This window comes from Jaculus jaculus, chromosome 3 (genome assembly GCF_020740685.1).
Source record: "Jaculus jaculus isolate mJacJac1 chromosome 3, mJacJac1.mat.Y.cur, whole genome shotgun sequence".
NCBI lineage: Eukaryota > Metazoa > Chordata > Mammalia > Rodentia > Dipodidae > Jaculus > Jaculus jaculus.
In genome coordinates, this window is record NC_059104.1 from 165986585 (window position 1) to 166007797 (window position 21213).

The 21213-nt window shown below is 42.2% G+C and overlaps 1 protein-coding gene across 1 annotated transcript in view; it reads right to left on the reverse strand.

Moving 5' to 3' along the window:
- Acer3 (alkaline ceramidase 3) overlaps positions 1–21213 on the reverse strand; it is a 112490-nt gene that overhangs the window by 21684 nt on the left and 69593 nt on the right. The window contains exons 5-7 of the mRNA XM_045145641.1: positions 20366–20447; positions 15351–15386; positions 8558–8616 (exon numbers count right to left, since the gene is read on the reverse strand). Coding sequence (XP_045001576.1) covers positions 8558–8616; positions 15351–15386; positions 20366–20447 — 177 coding nt within the window. The remainder of the gene's footprint in view (positions 1–8557; positions 8617–15350; positions 15387–20365; positions 20448–21213) is intronic.

The following is a 21213-nucleotide window of genomic DNA, read 5'->3' on the forward strand; positions in this document are numbered from 1 at the left end:
CATTGTTTATTTCTCTTCAGGCTTATTCTGTTAACCTGTCTCTAAATTTCTGTTGTTGTTTTTACTGTCAAAACAGACTGATCTCAAATTTGCTATGCAATTAAAGATGACTTTCAACTCCTGATCTGCCTTCCTCCACCTGCAGGGTGCTGGGATTATAGGCTAGTACTACCATGCCCAGCGCCTGTTTGGAAGCTGAATGCTTAGCTTTCTTTTCAATCTCTCAATCTCTTTCTCTCCCCATCCTCCTGGCCCCCACCAGGATCTTTCTAGGTACTCCACGTTGATTTCAAACTTGAGACCCTTTTGCATTAAGTTCCTGAGTGCTCAGATCATAGACTTCGATTACAGGTGTTTGCCACTCTGCCCAGTATAGATTAGAATTTTAGCACTTTCTTTATTTCATCCCAAAGATACTCAGTGCAGTTACTCCTCCTGCAAAATGACCATTACATCATATACCGGAAAAGATTTGATCACTAGGACCTTTAACCTAGGCTAGGGAAGCTTCAAAGACTAGACTGTTGCTTGGAGCATTTCTCCTTCTACTCTTGTTATCTTTTCTTCCACGGTTGTTGGGGAGGGGAGATACTTCTTGAAAATCACTTAAATCTTCCAAATCTCACAGTAAAGTGATAACTCCAGAAAGCTGGACCTTGGATATGGTGCAGTTTTGCAAACGCCCTGTAGGGAATTGGGACTGGTTATACCCAAGCTGGAGAGGCACGGAGTAGCTGAGAAAAACTAGAAAGCTACTATCCTGTGGTCGCTGCCAGCAGGAAAGGCTCAGCGACAGTCAGACGCCCTTGGATAGGATTGTACCTCAAGGGCACGTTTCTTTACAAATTCTCACAGGAGTCATTTTTTTTTCTACCTACAAGTGAGGTTGAAAGGCAAGTTGCCTTCACACCTTCTTTTACGGGAGGGAAAATTTTTCTCTGGCCTAGCCTTTTACTGTGTATCTCTTTCTTAGTCCTGGCTGCGTGTGTGTGTGTGTGTGTGTGTGTGTGTGTGGTGATGAGAAAACAGTTCCAACTATCCAACTATGTATATATTTATGTATATGTACATGTGTGTGTGTGCGCGCGTGCATGTATTGTTCTCCTTTGAGTTGGTTTTACTACATAGCCCGGGCTGGACTAGAACTTGCTAGGCATGCCAAGCTGGCGTTAAGCTTGTAGAAGAATCCTCCTGTCTTTGCTTCGTGAATGAAGGCCTTGTGGGTATGCAGCAATGTATCTGGCCAAAATGTCCATCTTAACATTCAAAATCATTTGCTTTTTGTTTTGTTTTCATTACAGTGCTGAAAACTCAGGGCCATGTGCATGCTGGGCAAGGACTCTACTACTGAGCTGCACCTTAGCCGCCCAGCCAAAACCTTTGTCTTCTATTTTGAGGCTCCAGCAAGTAGAGAAGCTGCCTTCTGGTACCTTCCAGCGCTTCATGTTCACTGTGATCCAAGTGCTCCCCATCTCTGCGCACGCAGCTCCTTCTTTGGTTTTGATGCTTGGGAGTTTTCCTTACGTTTCTTTGAGCTAGCCGGCATTAAAAGGAGGTTTGTTGGATTTCACTCCTGATTTCTAGGCACCCGAGATGGCATTTAATGGTATTTTCTCAGGCATTTGAGAGTCTCGATTTGTAAATAATCCTCCTGTCTTTGCTTCCTGAAAGAAGGCCTTGTGGATATGCAGTACTATATCTGGCCAAAATGTCCATCTTAAACGTTCAAAATCATTTGCCAAAAATCTTTCTAAAGGAATGATCCTGGTTTCCAGGGATTCCCAAGTTAACTATGACTTTAAGAAGCTCACAAATTTGCTATGGACAGATAAGAAGACAATAAACTGCTAAGTGCAATAACTACCAAATAGAGATGGGAGACAGATGCTGCAGCAAGGCAGATATAAGAAACATGATATTATTTCACAGAAACTGCTGAGTTACTGTTACTTCTTGTTTGTAGTTCTTCTGGTTTTGTCTTTGCTCTCTTGTATTAACTACTATTTGAGTGTGGCTTATTTTTTCCTGTTTCTTTTTTTTAATTCTTTTTTTTTTTTTTTTGTTTGCTTACTTTATTCATTTGATAGAGAGAGGAGAGAATGGGTGTGATGGAGCCTTCAGCTGCTGCAAACAAACTCCAGATGCATGAGCCACCTTGCACATCTGGCTTATGTGGGTCCTGGGGAATTGAACCTGGGTCCTTTGGCTTCGCAGGCAAGTGCCTTAACTGCTAAGTTACCCCTGCAGCTCTTTCCTGTTTCTTTATGTGTATGTTTTTCTTTTTCTTTTGCATGAAGGATCCCTTCAAGTATTTTCTGTAGAGCTGGCTTAGTGGTCATATATTCCTTTAGCCTGTTTTTGCTGTGGAATGTCCTTATTTCCCTGTCAATTTGGATAGATAGCTTTGTTAGATAAAGTTGACAGTTGTTATCTTTCAGAACTTGGAATGATGTCATTCTAAGCCTTTCTGGCTTTTAAAGTTTGTGTTCAGTAATGTGCTGTGATCCTGATGGGCTTGCCTTTGCATGTGACTTGATTCTTCTAAGTGCTTTCAACATATTTCCTTTGGTTTTTGTGTTTAATAGTTTAATTAAAATATGGTGGTGAGAGGTTCTCTCCTGATTTTGTCTGTTTGGTGTTCTAAAGGCTTCCTGTATCTGTATTGGCATCTCTTCCCATATTTGGGAGAAATTTTCTTCTATGATTTTGCTGAAAATATCTACTATGCCTTTGGAATGAAATTCTTCTCCTTCTACTATGCCCTGAATTCTTATGTTTTGAGCTCTTCATAGTGTCCCAAATGTCTTGAAATTCCCATTCATACTTTCCTATTAGTTTGTCTTATCTTTATTGGACTGTATTAGATCTGCCGCTGTGTCTTCTAGTTTAGATATCCTGTCCTCTCCTTGATCCATTCTACTGGTGAGACTTTCTGCAGTTTTCTACTTGACTTACTCTGTTTTGCGTTTCTATTATTTCTGATTGGGATTTTTTTCATTATTTCTATTTTCTTACTCATGTCTTGTTTTGACCTTCGTATTTCATTAAGTTGGTTTCCTGTGTTCTCATGGGATTCATTCAGGAGTTTGTTTTCTTATTTGATTCCTTTGAACGTAGATATATATTTAGACATATATTAGGTAGATATTTGAATTCTTTGCCGGGCATTTCATCTAAATCAATCTCATTGGAGGTCAGTTTTGATGGATTTATAATTTTTGGTGGAATTGTATTGTCTTGATATTTTGTTTCATGCATTATAATGTAGATATTTTTGCATCTTGAATTAACTTGATACTTGGGTTTTCTAATTATCTGTAGTATTGTTAGATGTGTAAATCCAACTTTTATATCTTCAGGGTAGGAGTTTAAGGTGCCAGGTGTGGCACTTATATATTACTCCAAGAGTAATAGCAGAAGTGACTGTAGGTGCTGAGTTTGCCTACGATGCAAGTATTCTAGTAGGCTGGGTAGAGCAAATTATTGGCAAATTCCAAACTTCAACTGAGCAATCTATACATTCAATCAAAACCAGCGTAGAGTATTTATGCAAGAGTAGGGATTAAAGCCGGGTGTGGTGGTGCACGCCTTTAATCCCAGCACTTGGAAGGCAGAGGTAGGAGGATCACTGTGAGTTCAAGGGCACCCTCAGTCTACAGAGTGAATTCCAAATTAGCCTGAGCTAGAGTGAGACCCTACCTTAAAAAACAAAAATACAAAAACAAACAAGAGTAGGGATTAAAACAAACAGATAATCGAATAAAGCCACAGTCCCTAAGGGTGTGTCTCAATCTGCACCCTTACTCTTGTCAATTGGGAGGATGAGACCTCTGGTCTGAAATGGGTTCCAGGTCAGCCTGGGGCTGAGTGAAACCCTTCCCCCAGTAATGGAAAAAAAAAAAAAAAAGACAAAGGCCCTATAAGTCAGGAAACATCAAAGGCAACAATAGTCAATGACAAAATACAGCTTATTTGAGAACGGTAAAGGTGACCAAGAACACATCAATCAAATCTAACACGTAACCTGCCCTGACGTGGAAGGAGAGAGGAGCACGTCCGGGGCAGGCCTCGGTACCTGGCTTTGTGTAAAGCAGGCCCTGTCACCTTTGGAATGGCCTCCGATCTCACCTATGCTGGGTGCCCACCTCCATGCCTCTCTGTTGCACCGTGGATTCAGTGAGGCTGCTCGGGTTGGAGGGTCTGGTGTTCTGACCGGCGGTGGTGGATGGCGTGGGGCTGGGATGGCTGCGCTCACTGGTGGCTCACGGTGCTGGGGTCGGAGGAAGGGCGGCTGTGCGTAATGCCAGCCTGCAGTTGTCCCAGACGCAGCTCCGGTTTGGGTTCCTCGGTGGCTGCACAGCTGGACCTGCTATCTTTCCCTTTGGGTTTCTTGACGTTGCCAGGAGGCTGGTAGGAGGGCAAAATCCCTTCGCCCGGCTTCTGCAGCTCTGTGCCAAGCCAGAGCTGGTTCTGCCTGGCTTTCTGCCTGCTAGAAGCTCCGGGTCTCCTCTTCTCTGCTGTGGTTGATAATTCCTCATACAACTTCACTTTTTGGTAGAAGAATATATATATTTTTTTCCGCTTATTTCTTTACCTAGGCTGCTTTGGTGTGGCTATTACGCCACCATCTTATCACAAAGTCTATTAAATTATTTTTTTAAAAAAATTCTGTGTTTATTTATTTATGTATTTATTTGAGAGAGAGAGAAAGAGAATGGGCAGGCCAGGCTACCCCCAACTGTTACAGGCACCACCTAGTGCATCTGGCTAACGTGGGTCCTGGGGAATCGAACCTGGGTCCTTTGGCTTTGCAGGCAAATGCCTTAACTGCTAAACTATCTCTCTAGCCCCTAATTTTCTTTTAAAGGTCTGTACTTGTGTTTCCCAAAGTACTTGTATCAGACTGAAGTTAATAACTGTGTTTTATATTTCATTGCATTTTCCTAAATGACCCAGATTAAAAACAGAATAAGCTGAGGACTTCTGCTTCCAGGAAGATGGATTAGAGAAAGAGTGCTTTCTATACTTTTTGTTAAACACAACAAAAGTCTTAGGCATTATGTGCAAAACAAACATTAGACAGATAAAAGGTGGAAAGAAAACAGTGGTCTGGATAGGGATCATAATACCTGAAAAATAATAGTGGTAAATTTCGTTTTCTTTAAAATTAATGACATTATGATTTTTTTTTTTTCTTTTTGAGCCCAGGCTGATCTTGAACTCATGGTGATACTCCTACCTGTGTCTCCAAGTGATAGAATCAAAGGCATCTATCACTACATTTGGCTTTACTACTTGTTTATTTTTTTTTTTTCCTATTTTTGGCTTTTTGAGGTAGGGTCTTGTTTTAGCCCAGATTGACCTGTATTAGCGCTAGGCTGGCGTGGGACTCACAGAAAGAGCCTCAACAAAAACAATTTTCAAAGCAGGGCGTGGTGGCGCACACCTTTAATCTCAGCACTCGGGAGGCAGAGGTAGGAGGACAGTCATGAAGTTTGAGGCCAGCCTGAGACTACATAGTGAATTCCTGGTCAGCCTGAGCTAGAGCGAGACTCTATCTCAGAAAACCAAAACCAACGACAAGGAGGAGAACAAAACCCCCAAATTCTCAAGCTGGAGAGATGACTGAGCAGTTAAAGCACTTGCCTGCGAAGCCTGAGGATGCAGGTTTGATTCCCCAGGGCCCATGTAAGCCAGATGCACAAGGTGGTGCGTGCACCCGGAGTTTGTTTGCAGTGGCTGGAGACCTGGGTGCATTCATCTCTCTCTTTCTGCCTCTTTCCTCTTTCTGTCTCTCAAATCAATAAAAGAATAAAATAAAAAAGAACAGGTAAAACAAAACTGCTCTCTGTAAGCAATGGTCATGAAAACCACTCTACTGTAACCAAACGTCACAAGGAAGCCGAGGTCGCCTCCCTAACACACACAGCTAATGAGGACAGCCTAGACTTTCATACGCATGAGGCCATTAGAAGGTGCTCCAGACCCCTTGACAGGCTCAGAAGACCAAGAAGAGAGAGCCTTGGACCCAGGAGGCAGTGAGCTGCTGCTGCCTGCCCTGCTGGTGGAGAGTGTGAGAAGCCCAGATGCCCGTCTTCATGTGGCATTAACCAGGGACACTTCTTCCCCACTGGGAGAACTGCTGGACAGTCAGAATGCTTACCAGTTGTGAACTGGGAAGATGGGTTTTTACTTGCTTGCAAAGCCTGCAGGCCCAGGTTTGATTCATACCCACGTGATGCCTTTTTTTTCTTTTAAAGAACAGGAAAATTGGGCTGGGAAGATGGCTCAGCAGTTAAAGGTACTTACTTGCAAAATCTGCAGGTATGAGTTCAATTCCCCAGTACCCACATAAAGCCAGATGAATAACATGGTACATGCATCTAGAGTCTGTTTGCAGTGGTGAGAGGCCCTGGAAAGCCCTTTCTTTCGCTCATTTAATTTATTTTTATTTATTTATTTGAGAAAGGCAGAGAGAGAGAATGGGCACACCAGGACCTCCAGCCACCACAAATGAACTCCAGATGCATGTGCCACCTTGTGCTCTGGCTTACGTAGGTACTGGGGATTCAAGCCTCAGACCAGGATCCTTAGGCTTCACAAGCAAGTGCTTAATTGCTAAGCCATCTCTCCAACCCGTTCTCCCTCTTTTAAATAATAAATAAATAAGAAGGACCGAACATAAGCCACCAAAATCAGGAATGTTTGCTCATTGAAAGATCATGAAAAGAAAGTATTTGCAAACCATGTATTTGACAAAAAACTTACAATCTCAAAACTCAACTGTAATAAAAGAAACTGTCTTTCTTTAAACTCCTTTAAAAAAACAATTTCTTAGAGCAAGCGAATGAGAGGGAGAATGAATGTACGCATGAGCACACAGTGCTTCCTGACCCTACAAATGAACTTGAGACACATGAGCCACTTTGTGCATCTGGCTTTACACAGGTACTGGGAAATTGAACTCAGGCCACCATGCTTTTCAAGCAAGTGACTTTAACTACTTAACAATATCTCCAACCATTATCCTTTTTTAAATTAAAAATTTATTATTTTATTTTTGAGAGAGACAGAGAATAGGCACACCAGGGCCTTTCAGCAGTGACTATGAACAAATGCCAGACGTGTGCGCCCCCTTGTGGGCATGTGTGATATTGCGTGCATGCTTGAGTCACTGTGTGAGATTTGAACATATGTTCTTAGGCTTTGCAAGCAAGCACCTTAGCTGGTAAGCTATCTCTCCAGCCCTCCAGCTATCATCCTTGTTAGCTCTTGTTATAATTTCATTCTGAACAACATTTCAGCAGTTTTTAAGATATACTAAACATACAATAAATAATTACCATACAACCTAGTGATTCCACTCTGCTTATTCTATAGGAGTGAGGGAGTGTGTTCACCAAAAAGCAGGTACTCAGGTGTTCACAGTGGCTTTATAAAACCCCCAACTGGCAGGGTGAATTTAAACTGTGGCACACTGCTATCATGGAACAATACTCAGGAATAGAAAGATATACACTATTGACCCACTGAACAACTTGGAATCATCTCCAGAGAATTGTGCTGCATTAAAAAAAAAAATCTGTGGGTTGGAGAGATGGCTTAATAATTAAGGTGCTTGCTTGCAAAGCCTAAGGACCCAGGCTCAATTCCCCAGTACCCACATAAGCCAGATGCACAAGGTGGTGCATGCATCTGGAGTTCATTTGCTGGAGGCCCTGGCACACCCAGTCTCTTTATGTCTCTCTCCCACCTCCTCAAATAAATAAATAAACAAACAAACAAAATATTTTTAAAAATTCAGCCAGGTGTGGTGGCACATGTCTTTTATCCCAGCACTCAGGAGCCAGAGGTAGGAGGATCACTGTGCGTTCAAGGTCACCCTAAGTCTACATAGCGAATTCCAGGTTAGACCTGAGCTCTAAATCAAGGCCCTTCCAAAAAAAAAAAAAAAACAAAAACAAAAACAAACAAACAAACAAAAAAACACAGATGATATTGCTGAGCACCTGCTATATGGTCAACATCTACTTAAATGAATATTATTTAAGTTTTCACGAACTCTTACTAAAAGGATTATGCAGTTTCCACATGGTCTTCCATGACCACGTTTTTGAGGATGGGTGAGGGTACTGAGGATGGAAGCCAGGGCCTTGTGCATGGTAGGCAAGTGCTCTACTGAGCTGCTTCTCCAGCCTTTCTTGAGAGGTATAACATAAAAAGGATTTCTCAAGTAAGTTTGAGAAAGATAAAAGCTTTTTGACTATGGTATTTTTCCAGGTCTTTTAATAGCCTAGTGAATGTTATACATATTCAAACAGATGCCAGCATATGCAACTTTCTTTAATTTTAGAACTCTTCATTTTCCTATATGTCCATTAACAAACTATCTGAAGAACTAGTTTTCCTTATACCACAATAAATGTTGGACAATAGCTTTCTATGAACATCTCCTGTAGGGGTTAGGTTGTGTCATTTCTATTTAGGCTACAGTTTTAGTGTGATAAGCCTGAACATACTTTAATTAGAATGTTGATAGCAGATCCAAAGTACTTACCATATAACAATATAAACAGATCGAAGTACTAATACAAAGACCAACACTCCATACATGACCTGAGCGGGAAAAGAAGATTGAAGTCAGCACAGTCGTGAAGGAAGAGGAACTCCGCCTCCTACTACAGCCTTAATTCAAAATCAACACTATCTCTCATTACACTTTAAAGAACAGAATTTTAAAAGAGTTTTAAATTTTATTTATTTTCAAGTAGAGAGAGAGAAAGTGGGGAGGGAAGTGGGGGGGGAGAAGGGGTGCACCAGGGTCTCCAGCCACTGCAAACTAAGTCCAGACACAGGAGCCACCATGTGCATCTGGCTTATGTGGGTCCTGGGGACTAGAACTTGGGTCTTGAGACTTTGTAGGCAAGTGCCTTAACCACTAAGCCGAGAATAGAATTTTTAATAAATGTACAATCATAATTGTAAAGCCATGTTAAGCTGTGAAGAAAAATCAAGAGCTTGTTTGTAAGCAACATCAGAAGTCATAAGCCAATTTTAATTTGGAATGGCTATGTCGAAATTTAAGTATCTGCTAAAACCTACAGGAACTGTATAATCCTATCTTACCCTCTCTACGCCCCATCCTATTTAGCTGCTTTCAGCCAATACTGTGCTTTCCATTTGACAACGTGTGAGCCTCAGCTCTTTTAAACCACCCTGAGGCTACATTAATATGCATCGTCACCTTGCATTCTTCCGTTTTTCTCTCATCCTTCTTGATGTAACATTGATCTACTATCCTGAGTTTTTTTTCCTCTTCAGATTTGGCTCCATTTTCTCTTCTACAATGAACACTGGATGGGTACTGTTGCCTCAAACACTGAACCTACTGGGAAATTTTAACTTTGAAATGTGTAAAACACTAAATACAAAATAATAATAATAGAGGGCTGGAGAGATGGCTTAGCGGTTAAGCGCTTGCCTGTGAAGCCTAAGTATCCCGGTTCAAGGCTCGATTCTCCAGGACCCGCGTTAGCCAAATGCACCAGGGGGCACATGCGTCTGGAGTTCGTTTGCAGTGGCTGGAGAACCTGGCGTGCCCATTCTCACTCTCAAATAAATAAATAAATAAACAAAATAATAATAATAATGGGCTGTGAAAATGGCTCAGAAGTTAAAGGTACTTGCTTGCAAAGCCTGCTGGCCAGAGCCCAGTTTACCAGCCCATGAAGCTGGACAGATGTGTGTTTGCAGCAGCAAGAAGTTCTGGCATGCGTGATCGTATGCACATATGCACACACACAAACGACACACACACATACACACACACACACACATGTACACATGAACAAAACAAAATTTTCTAAGTCTCACAGCACACAAATAAGTAGTTGGGAAAGCAACACTCCACTGAACAAATAAATCCTTTTTCTAATCATCCCAGACTCCCTTGCACCTTATGCTTTCATAACCCCTAAGCCATCTCTCCAGTCCAATTTCACCTTTAAAAAAAAATTTATTTGAGAGTGACAGACAGAAAAAAGAGGGAGGGAGAGAGAGATCGAGAGAGACAGAATGGGCGTGTCAGGGCCTCCAACCACTGCAAATGAATTCCAGATGCCTGCGCCACCTTGTGCATCTGGCTTACGTGGGTCTGGGAATCGAGCCTCAAACTGGGGTCCTTAGGCTTCACAGGCAAGCGCTTAACTGCTAAGCCACATCTCCAGCTCTCATTTCACCTTTTAATCTCAGTTATCTCATTTACAAAGGAAGATGAAGTTTTAGTAAGATAACGTTTATGCCAAACTGAACAACCTATAATGAACAGACACACTGTATGAATAGATATATAATATGTGCTTACATCGGTTTCTTGACTTTCTCAATTCATAAATTCACTGCATAACTCAAATGGCACAAATGAAATATAATAAACTAAACAACCAGAACTACTTAAATCCTTGCTTTTTACTGTTTGCATAGTGTGTTTCTTCTTGCAACTTGAGGGTCAAATAAGGAAAGCCAGGTATCAGTCTGTGTATACATGATGTCTAGCAACAATCTTTAGGAGACCTGTACCCTGGCAGGAGAATTTTCAGTGACAGTACTCCTTGAGACGTCACATGATACCTCATTTGAGACATTCAATCACCAATTTTATTTTATTTTTTATTTTTATTTATTTGAGAGTGACAGAGAGAGAAAGAGTGAGAGAGAGACAGAGAGAATGGGTGTGCCAAGGCTTCCAGCCACTGCAAACGAACTCCCGACACGTGCGCCCCCTTGTGCATCTGGCTAACGTGGGTCCTGGGGAATCGAGCCTTGAACCGGAGTCCTTAGGCTTCACAGGCGAGTGCTTAACCACTAAGCCATCTCTCCAGCCCAATCAATCACCAATTTTCGATCAGCTGCTGGAAGAGGGTTCACTGGCTTCTTAGGCATTCTGTTTATCTACTCTTCCGAATGCTTTTCTTTATGCTTTCCTGCTTAAGAGGTGCTGGTGTTTATATTTAAAGTGGTAGCTATGTGATTAGTGTATTACCCTCGGAAAGGTCACCAAGTTAAACTAGTGGTATTTGGCTCTCATTTGGAGATATTTGAATCACCCTGGCCTTAATAACTGCTATCAGATTTTTTTCTCTCTCTCAGAGAAAGGAATTGGGTTAGTACAACAAACAACCCTGGTTGTAGCAGGTACTTTTAGAGTTTATTAACCCTTTCCTTCTTCTTGTCTTTTCTTGAGGTATAGTCTCACCCCAACCCAGTTGACCTGGAACTCACTCTGGTCTCCAGCTCCCAGTAATTCTCCTGAGAGTTGGGATTAAAGGTGTGAGCCCCCACACTTGGGTTTTTTTTTTCTTCTTTTAACCTTCTAGTTTTATATCACTATTTATCTCTTTAGATTCAACTCAAATACCTTCTGCCCTATTGCTGAAGACACCCCAGGCTGCCGTGTCAGGACACCGAGAGACCACGTGGGAATTAGAGGAAAGCCAGTCCTCTCCTGGCAAACCCTCACGGCTCTGGACAGTGCTCTGGGGGCCACCAGATGATCATGGTCACCAACAGCACAGATCAGCAGGGGAACCTGCAAGCGACACAATCCACCAGCCAGACAAGAAGTACACACCCATGCAACAGTGGCACACAACCTCTGTGGGTAAACAACTGCCCTCCGATTGGACATGGAGCTTGCTCGGTGGGAGAGAACTCATACCTGGTACTGGGAACCGAATGAGAATCCCATGGCCAGGAACCTCCCCAGCCTCAGAGAGAAGCCCCGTTGCTCTCCGGATGAGTAGAGTAGGCATGCTCATTCAAATGTCTCTCAAATTTCTGTGCCTATTTCCTTTAATCAAAGCTGCTCTCACTCTTGGATGGACAATCTGTTTTATCTTACAGATAGCAGAAAATAGTGGGGAAATTCAAAATCCACTAATATGACAAGAAAAGACAGCCAACTGCTCACCATGAGATGTGCTAACTCTACCACATTTACCAAAGACCAGGAGAAATTGAAAGGGAAGGGGTGATGTGAGTATTGCTTCCAATGCTAGCCTGACAATCAGCTCCAGGAAAATGGAAAGAGCAACACAGAGGTTACAGAAAACTCAACATTACACCAGACTGTTAATAGATCTGCCAAGGTTAAAGGATGGTTTTGGAATAGGTGGTGGGAAAATTGTAGGAGCCACAGAGAGGGTAGAAATATCCCTAGAGGGCTAAAGGATAGCTTAGTGGTTAAGGTGCCTGCCTGCAAAGCCAAAGGATCCTGGTTTGATTCCCCAGGACCCATGTAAGCCAGATGCACAAAGTGGTGCATACGTCTGGAGTTCATTTGCAGTGGCTGGAGCCCCTGGCATGCCCATTCTCTCTCTGTCTACCTCTTTCTCTCTCTCTCTCAAATAAATAAGTAAAAAGAAATTTAAAAATATCCTGAGAAACTAACTGAGGCCCTAATTACCCCACAGTGAACAACACTAACTACTGAGGAGGGTCCTCAGGAAAATGGGGATTGGGGTAGAGGGAATATAAATTATAACCTATGTAATAAAATAACAAAATAAGTCTTCCAGAAGCTTTCCATCCTTATAATAGGTATAAATTTACACATAATTTGATACCTTTTTTTTTTTTTTTTTGAGGCAGGTCCTCACTCTTGCCTAGCCTGACCTGTAACTCACCATGTAGCCCAGGCTGCCCTTGAACTCAAAGCAATCTTCCTACCTCAGCCTTCCCCGCTAACGCAATTACAGGTGTGAGCCGCCATGCTCGGCTTCACTTGACATCTTAATCTGTAGTTTTTTAAAACAAACTTTAAATTTTTGTTTTTATTTTTTATTTATGATAAAAGAGAAAGAGAGAGAGAAAGAGATGCATGCACCACCATGTGCATCTGGTTTACATGGGTCCTGGGGAATTGAACCTGGGTCCTTGGGCTTTGCAGACAAGTGCCTTAACGGCTAAACCAGCTCTCCAGCTCTTAATCTGTAGCTTTTTGTTTTGTTTCGTTTTTGTTATTTAAGGTAGGGTCTCACTCTAGCCTAGGCTGACCTGGATTTCACTAGAATCTCAGGATGGCCTTGAACTCATGGCAATCCTTCTACCTCTGCCTTTCAAATGCGGGGGTTAAAGGCGTGTGTCACCACACACGCCTGTCTCTAGTTTGAAATTTTTACAGACCAGGGAATTTAAGGTTACAGAAGGAAGATATATCAGGATGTCTAATCAACTGGCAGGAAAAGAAGATTCTAAATTCTCAAAGCAAATCTTTATATGAGATAAGACTGTTTTCCTTCCTTCTCCACACAAATGTATAGCAAGCTGTGCCACTGTTAAAAGACAAAACACAGCCTGGACCAGAGAGAGAGCCTACCTTGAAAGAGCAAAATAAATAAATAAATAAATACAATATATATAATCCTTTGCTGGTTTTGTTTTTTTCTTAGTGGTACTGGGGCTAAGCCTGCTCCCAACTCAATTCTATCCCCAGCCTCACAAGCATTTATCTTAATTTACAAGTTCGGTTCTTGAACAGCCACTCTGCCTCCCAAGTGCTGGTACTGTGACATTTTTAAAGGGTTTTGTCAAGTTATTTTGTGGGATGTCCTTTAATATGGGTGTGTTTGGTGTCTCATGATTTATTAACATTGCTAGGATATACCAAGGACTATAGATAAATGATGTTATGGCCTCAGTGAATCGTATCAGGAGAAACATTATATTAATTTGTTCTTTAGATGATGATATTATTATATTATTTTTGTTTTGCTTTTTCGAGGTAGGGTCTTGGGCTTGATTATGTAGTCTCAGGGTGGCTTCAAACTCACTGCAATCTTCCTACTTCTGCCTCTCACGTTTTCCATTGTATAAGTCTTTCTAAATAAAAGGGTAAATAAAAAATGGCATCATTTCAAATTATAATAAACAAGAAAGTGATGGTGCCCTTTCCTATAGCATCTGTGAGTACTGCTTCTTTCAAGTGCAAGGAGAAAAGAAAGGCCCCATAATGAGGGTACAGAATTTATCTCAATAGACTGCAGTTAAATGATGGTTGTATAACTCTAGTTTAAAACAAGTTACAGAATATTTACATTCTATATAACCACAAAATATTTTGCCTCTTAAATACTGCATCAGCCAAGGGCAGATCACTATCTGAACTCATTTCCCTTCATTGTGCAGAATGATCCCTAATTTGTACTGGTGCTGAGAACGCCAGTTTATGAGGTAACAGGTCTCGTGCTCCATAAATACCAGTTCTCTTAGTTAAGGGCAGCAGTTTTCACTCATTTCCTACTGGGATTTACTCAGATCACCATTTCCTACAACGAAGTCTCCTATGTTCGCTTCCTTCAATATAAACAACCTCCACCACAAAATATTTATTATGCTTGTCTGCAGAGAGGTTTCAGCGGCTGAAGGCTCTTACTCGCAAAAAGTGGCACAAGCATCTGATGCTCGCTTGCGGGGGCAAGAGACTGATGCAGGTGCACAAGCATGCATGGGTGCACACACACACACGTAAATAAATAAAATATTTTTCAAAGGTTTATTATATATATTAAGGGAGAAATAGTTGAGAAATTTAAAGTCTGCTTTTTTTTCTAGATCAGAATAGCATAAGCTTTAAAAAAATTATTTATTTACAAGCAGAGAAAGATAGAAGAGAGACAGCGGACACAATGGGCATGTCCAGGTCTCCAGCTACTGCTAAACAGACTCCAGATACATGCACCACTTTGTGCATCTGGCTTTACATGGGTACTGGGGAACTGAACTCTGGTCGTTAGGCTTTAAAGGCACTTGCCTTAACCACTGGACTATCTCTGTAGCCCAAAGCTTTTTTTTTTTTTTTTTTTTTTTGGGACAGGGTTTCATGTAGCCCAAGATGGTCTCGAACTTGTTATGCAGCTAAGGGTGTCCCTGGAAGGCAGCTGCTCTGTCTGCTTTATCAACAACTCCAAGGATAACCCTGAACTTGTGGTCCTCCTGCTTCTGCCTCCCAAGTGCTTGGATTATAGACTGACAGTGAACATCTTCAGCACAGTTAATATTTCATTTGCAAAAGTTGTATCTGTGGGCTGGAGGGATGGCTTAGTGGTTAAGGTGCTTATCTGCAAAGCTAAAGGACCCAGGTTCAATTCCCCAGGGCCCCAGGATGTAAGCCAGATGCACAAGGTGGTATGTGCTTCTGGAGTTGGTTTGCAGCAGATGAAGGCTCTGGTGTGCCCATTCTCTCTTTCTCTCTCAAATATAAATAAAATATATTTTAAAAAGTTGAATCTGCATATAATTTCTTAGACAAAAATAAGCATGGACTATTAAACAATCAAATATTTGATAATTACCTGATGAAATATAGGCTCTTTCACTTTTAGGTAAACCTGTAAAATATTAGAAGAAACATATGTGAATGATGGCTATTAAGGAGAATTTTTAAAAAAGCTTATTCTAACTACTCTGCAAATCCCAAACCTCTCCTGCTTTTCCCATCCAACTTGCACCTTATAAACCACTTGGGGACTGGAGAGATGGCTTGGCAGTTAAGGCACTTGCCTAAGAAGCCTAAGGACCCATGTTCCACTCTCCAGATCCCACATAAGCCAGATGCACAAGGTGACTCAAGCGTGCAAGGTAACACATGCGCACAAGAAGGCACACATGTCTGGAGTTCAACTACAGTGGCTGGAGGCCCTGGTGTGTCAATTCTCTCTCACACACACACATAAAAAAATAATCACCTAAAAATAAAAAACTACTACATTAGGTAGCATGGCACAGGAGGGCTTGTGCCCACTGTATTCTTCCCATGATAATCCTGCCATGGCAAATGAAATAGTTTAAATCTGTATGGACCACTCTGCCCCTGTGTCACTATCAGGGAAGAATAGGGACGTAGGGTATTAATAAGGGGGGTTAACAAATTATGCTGACAGTCCCTATATCAGATCTGTTCTACAGAAGAAGTAACCCTAGATACACAGATGCACTTAATTTCAAACCATCACTCAACTGCTACATGCCTTCAGCAAGTCGTTTAACTGGCTCATTATTCCTCACCTGAATAATAGAGAATATCAGCAACAGGATGCTAAGCTAAAATATGTGACAGGGTCTAGACTTAGGTGTTCAGCAAGTGAAGATATTTAAGATAAAATTCTTGTGTTTGCTTCTGCTTCCAAACTATTCATTCACCTGATGTGTTCCCAATTATATAAGTCCTAGTGTTAGATTCCAGGGTCTTGTAGATTAAGTTTGATGCCTGCTTAAGATCCAACATGGAGGATATAATTCCCTAAAGCAGCATAATTTTCCTATATCTTTTTATTATTTTTAAAACTAAATTAAACTTCATTTATTTGAGAGAGAGAGAAAGCATGAGAGACAGAGGGAGAGAGAGAGAGAATATGGGTACACCAGGGCCTTCAGCCCCTGTAAACAAACTCCAGACACATGTGCCACCTTGTGCATCTGGCTTATGTTGGTCTTGGGGATTCGAACCTGGGTCCTTTGGCTTCGCAGGCAAAAACCTTAACTGCTAAGCCGTCTCGTCTCTTCAGACCTCTTTTTATTTATTTATTTTTTTTGGTTTTTCGAGGTAGGGTCTCACTCTAGCTCAGGCTGACCTGGAATCTTCTCAGGGTGGCCTCAAATTCCCAACGATCCTCCTACCTCTGCCTCCCATGTGCTGGGCTTAAAGGTGTGCGCCACCACGCCCAGCTTCCTTTTTTTATTCTTTACATTACTGGAGATTAAACCCAGGGCCTTGAGTATGGTAGGGAAGCACTTAACTATGAGCCATCGCCCTAGCAAGCAGCATAGTTTTTAAATGGCATGGTACACAGGAGTCAAAATTCAAGCTAACCCTTTAATGACTCTTATCACCTATAAGACAAAGTTCGGGTTTCTTTTTTTTTTAATTTTTTTGTTCATTTTTATTTATTTATTTGAGTGTGACAGAGAAAGAGACAGAGAGAGAGAATGGGCGCGCCAGGGCTTCCAGCCACTGCAGATGAATTCCAGACGCATGCACCCCCTTGTGCATCTGGCTAACATGGGTCCTGGGGAACCGAGCCTCGAACCGGGGTCCTTAGGCTTCACAGGCATGCGCTTAACCGCTAAGCCATCTCTCCAGCCCAAAGTTCGGGTTTCTTAACTTGACATACAAAGCCTCCCACAGATCCTGTTGAGCCTCGCTGCTGACTTACCTCTTTCTCATTCCAATCTCCTTAAAGCACAGTGCTTCCTTCTAATGCATTGCTTGCATGCTTCTGGAGCATTAAACACGCTGAGCTTTACTTTAGTCATAAATCTTCCCCCACTGACAAATACATTTTAAAACTCAACCAAAGTATACTGTGCAGGCAGGGGCTGGAGAGGTGGCTTAGTGCTTAAGGCACTTGTCTGCAAGGCCAAAGACCCAGTTTTGATTCTCCAGGACCCATGTAAGTCAAATGCATAAGGTGGCATCTGCGTCTGGAGTTAGTGTGCAGCAGCTGGAGGACCTGGTGTGCCCATTCCCTCTCTGCCTCTTTCTCTCTCTCTCTCAATAAAGAACTAAAAATAAATAACTGTACAAAAGTATCTGTGCAGAAGTAACTAGTCAGACTCTTTCCTGCCACCACTACCCATGTATAAGCTCTCTCTCTCCTTTTCACTTTCTTCTCCCCCCCTTCTCTTTCTCCGTCCCTTCTTCTACTCTCTCTCTTCCCTGCTCACACACACAAGGTCTTGTGCAGCCAAAAGTGGTCTCAAATGTTCTATGTGGTTAGAAGTCCTGATCCTTCTGCCTTTGCCTCAGTGCTAAGACTGTAGTGTGCCCCCCATGCCACGTTCCTTTTTTTTTTTTTTTGAGGTAGGGTCTCGCTCTATCCCAGGCTGACCTGGAATTCACTATGTAGTCTCAGGGTGGCCTTGAACTCACAGTGATCCTCCTCACTCTGCCTCACTCTGCACCACCACGCCCCCAGCTCCACATTTTAATTTTAAAACGGAAACTTGCAATGTAGCCTTGAGCTGGCCTCAAACTCAGAACTGTCTGCCTTGGCTTCCCGTGTGCCAGGATTACAGGCATGTGCCTCAGCACCCACAGGTAAGGCCATTCTTTTTTTTTTTTTTTTTGGTTTTATTTTTATTTATTTATTTGACAGTGACAGAGAGAGAAAGAGGCAGAGAGAGAAAGAATGGGTGCGCCAGGGCCTCCAGCCACTGCAACCAAACTCGTGCGCCCCCTTGTGCATCTAGCTAATGTGGGTCCTGGGGAACCGAGCCTCGAACCAGGGTCCTTAGGCTTCACAGGCAAGCGCTTAACCGCTAAGCCATCTCTCCAGCCCGGTTAAGGCCATTCTGTGTAGGCTTCCGGCCAGGACATGAGCGGAGGAGTCATTCTAGACCACTGCCTTTTCACTCTTCCTCTCCCTCCTCTCTCAGTGGTTGTATGTCCATCAGATTACTAGTGCCTACTTCTTAAAATCCCCATGTGTGTATTACTTTACTCTCAAAGTCTATGCAGAGTTCCTGAGTTTAACCTACATACTCCTTTAATCCATCCTCCATAGCAAGTGAGCCTTCTAAACACACCTGACTCACATACTTGACTTTGCTTTCTTACTCTAAGCCTATTAAAAGATGCATACTACTGTGAGGACAAAATCTGAACCCTTACACATGGCGTATTTATAACCTGACATTTGTCTAATTTGCTAGACCGCTGCACTTAGTCCCCACTTACCATATGTTCCCCTCACATACAATCTCTCCCAATGGCACTGATGGTGAGAATTTAATTCAACAATAAGATATTCAGTACAACATCCGATACACAGTAATTAAAAACTAATTCAAGCCGGGCGTGGTGGCGCACGCCTTTAATCCCAGCACTCGGGAGGCAGAGGTAGGAGGATCACCGTGAGTTCAAGGCCACCCTGAGACTACATAGTGAATTCCAGGTTAGCCTGAGCCAGAGTGAGACCCTACTTCAAAAAAAAAAAAAAAAAAGTAATTCACTACATTGCTCCAAAATTTTGTGCCTATGGACATACAAAAGACTATTTAAAACTGTTCCCTCACACTCTTGCCCACTCCTAATCAGTTAAAATTTAAAAATTTCAAGAGTATCCTCTCTGAAGTTTTCTTTGACCTACTCCAACAATATATATCACTGTAGCCCAATTAGCCTGAAACTCACTACATAGTCCAGGGTTGCCTCAATTTATGAATGATCCTCTTCAAACACTATTTCTTTTCTTTCTTTCTTTTTTTGGTTTTTCAAGGTAGGGTCGAACTCTAGCCCAGGTTGACCTGGAATTCAGTATGTAGTCTCAGGTTGGCCTTGAAGTCACAGTGTGCAGGCTGGAGAGATGGCTTAGCAGTTAAGCACTTGCCTGTGAAGCCTAAGGACCCCAGTTCAAGGCTTGATTCCCCAGGACCCATGTTAGCCAGATGCACAAGGGGGCACGCATCTGGAGTTCGTTTGCAGTGGCTGGAGGCCCTGGAGCACCCATTCTTTTTGTCCGTTGCTTTCAAATAAACAAATAAAAATGAATAAAAGAAAAAATTTTTAAAAAGAGTTAAAAATATGTGTGCAGGCTAGAGAGATGGCTTAGCGGTTAAGCGCTTGTCTGTGAAGCCTAAGGACCCCGGTTCGAGGCTCAATTCCCCAGGACCCACGTTAACCAGATGCACAAGGGGGCGCATGCATCTGGAGTTTGTTTGCAGTGGCTGGAGGCCCTGGAGCGCCCATTCTCTCTATCTGCCTCGTTCTCTCTCTCTGTCACTCTCAAATAAACAAATAAAAATAAATAAAAATTTAAAAAAATCATGCACAGCAACTGCTTCTTATTTACTTCTGTATTTCTAATGCTTGACATGTAGGTTTTCAATAAATGTTTAAATTTGACACTTTTTAAGAAAAGGCTAATAATTAAAAGAATTGCAGCAGGACCAATAGATAAAAATTAGATGTTTTCTATTGCAACAAACTAAATGTTTTCTTTTCTTTTTCTTTCTTTCTTTTTTTTTTTTTTTTTGTTTTAAAGTAGAGTCTTGCTCTAGCCCAGGCTGACCTGGAGTTCACTATGTAATCTCAGCATGGCCTCGAACTCACAGCAATCCTCCTATCTCTGCCTCCCGAGTGCTGGGATTAAAGGCGTGCACCTCCACGCCCAGCTAATATTTGCTTTTCATCTTTAAAATAAAGTGAAAAGTTATTTCAATGACAGAAAAAAAAAAATCAATTCTCACTAAGAAAACAAAGGAGCAATATTTGAAAGTGAGATATCCCAACAGCCTGAAGCAAACACTGGAAACCAAATGTTCCCAATACCTAAATGACATATTTTGTTAGAGACAAAGGGTGACTTACTGTGGTTACTATCAAACTGAACAGAACTAGAGGGAAAAGCAGGTGATAATTTACTGAGTTCTTCATCTTGAAACATTCAAACCTTCAAGAAAGAGAAAGAAAACTTTCTTTAGCATATGTAACAGAAAGCGGCACCGCCACTCACGAGCAGAGGCCTTCACGATCTAGTGACGGTCGCCATTTCTGCTCTACCCACTTATCCTGGGGACCCTGCGCTGCATACCGTGGGCTAAGGGGGTCAGGGGCAGACACGTGACCCAAGCTGGGAAAGGGAGGAGTTCTCTCCTCCAAGCCTGGAGTTAGGAGACAGAGGTTCAATCGATTAAGTAAAGACAGTCAAAGCTGAATGAGCAGAGAAATAATTTTCTTTCTTTTTCAAGGTAGGGTCTCACTCTGGTTCAGGCTGGCCTGGAATTCACTCTGTAGTCTCAAGGTGGCCTCGAACTCTCGGTGATCCTCCTACCTCTGCCTCCCGGGTGCTGGCATTAAAGGCGTGCGCCACCACAGAGAAATAATTTGCAGGAAAAGAAAAATGGAAGTGGATAATAAGGACTTGTGCAGAGGAAGGAATGGAGGGGAGAGGGAGGCAGACAGGCTGGCTGACTTGTAATCTCAGCACTCAGGAGGCTGGCTCAAACATTCCACAACCTGACTTGCAGAGGGAAACCCTGTTTTTGTTTTTAAAACTTAGTATAATTGTTTCACTGTCTGTTTCCCCAACTAGACTGAATTGTTTGCAGACTGTTTTCTCAACTAGTAACGGGGACAGTGCTGGTGCTCAGGCTTAGCAAATAAGGAAATATAAACAAAGAACTGGCCATTAAGTACACAACCTTTGAGGACTATGT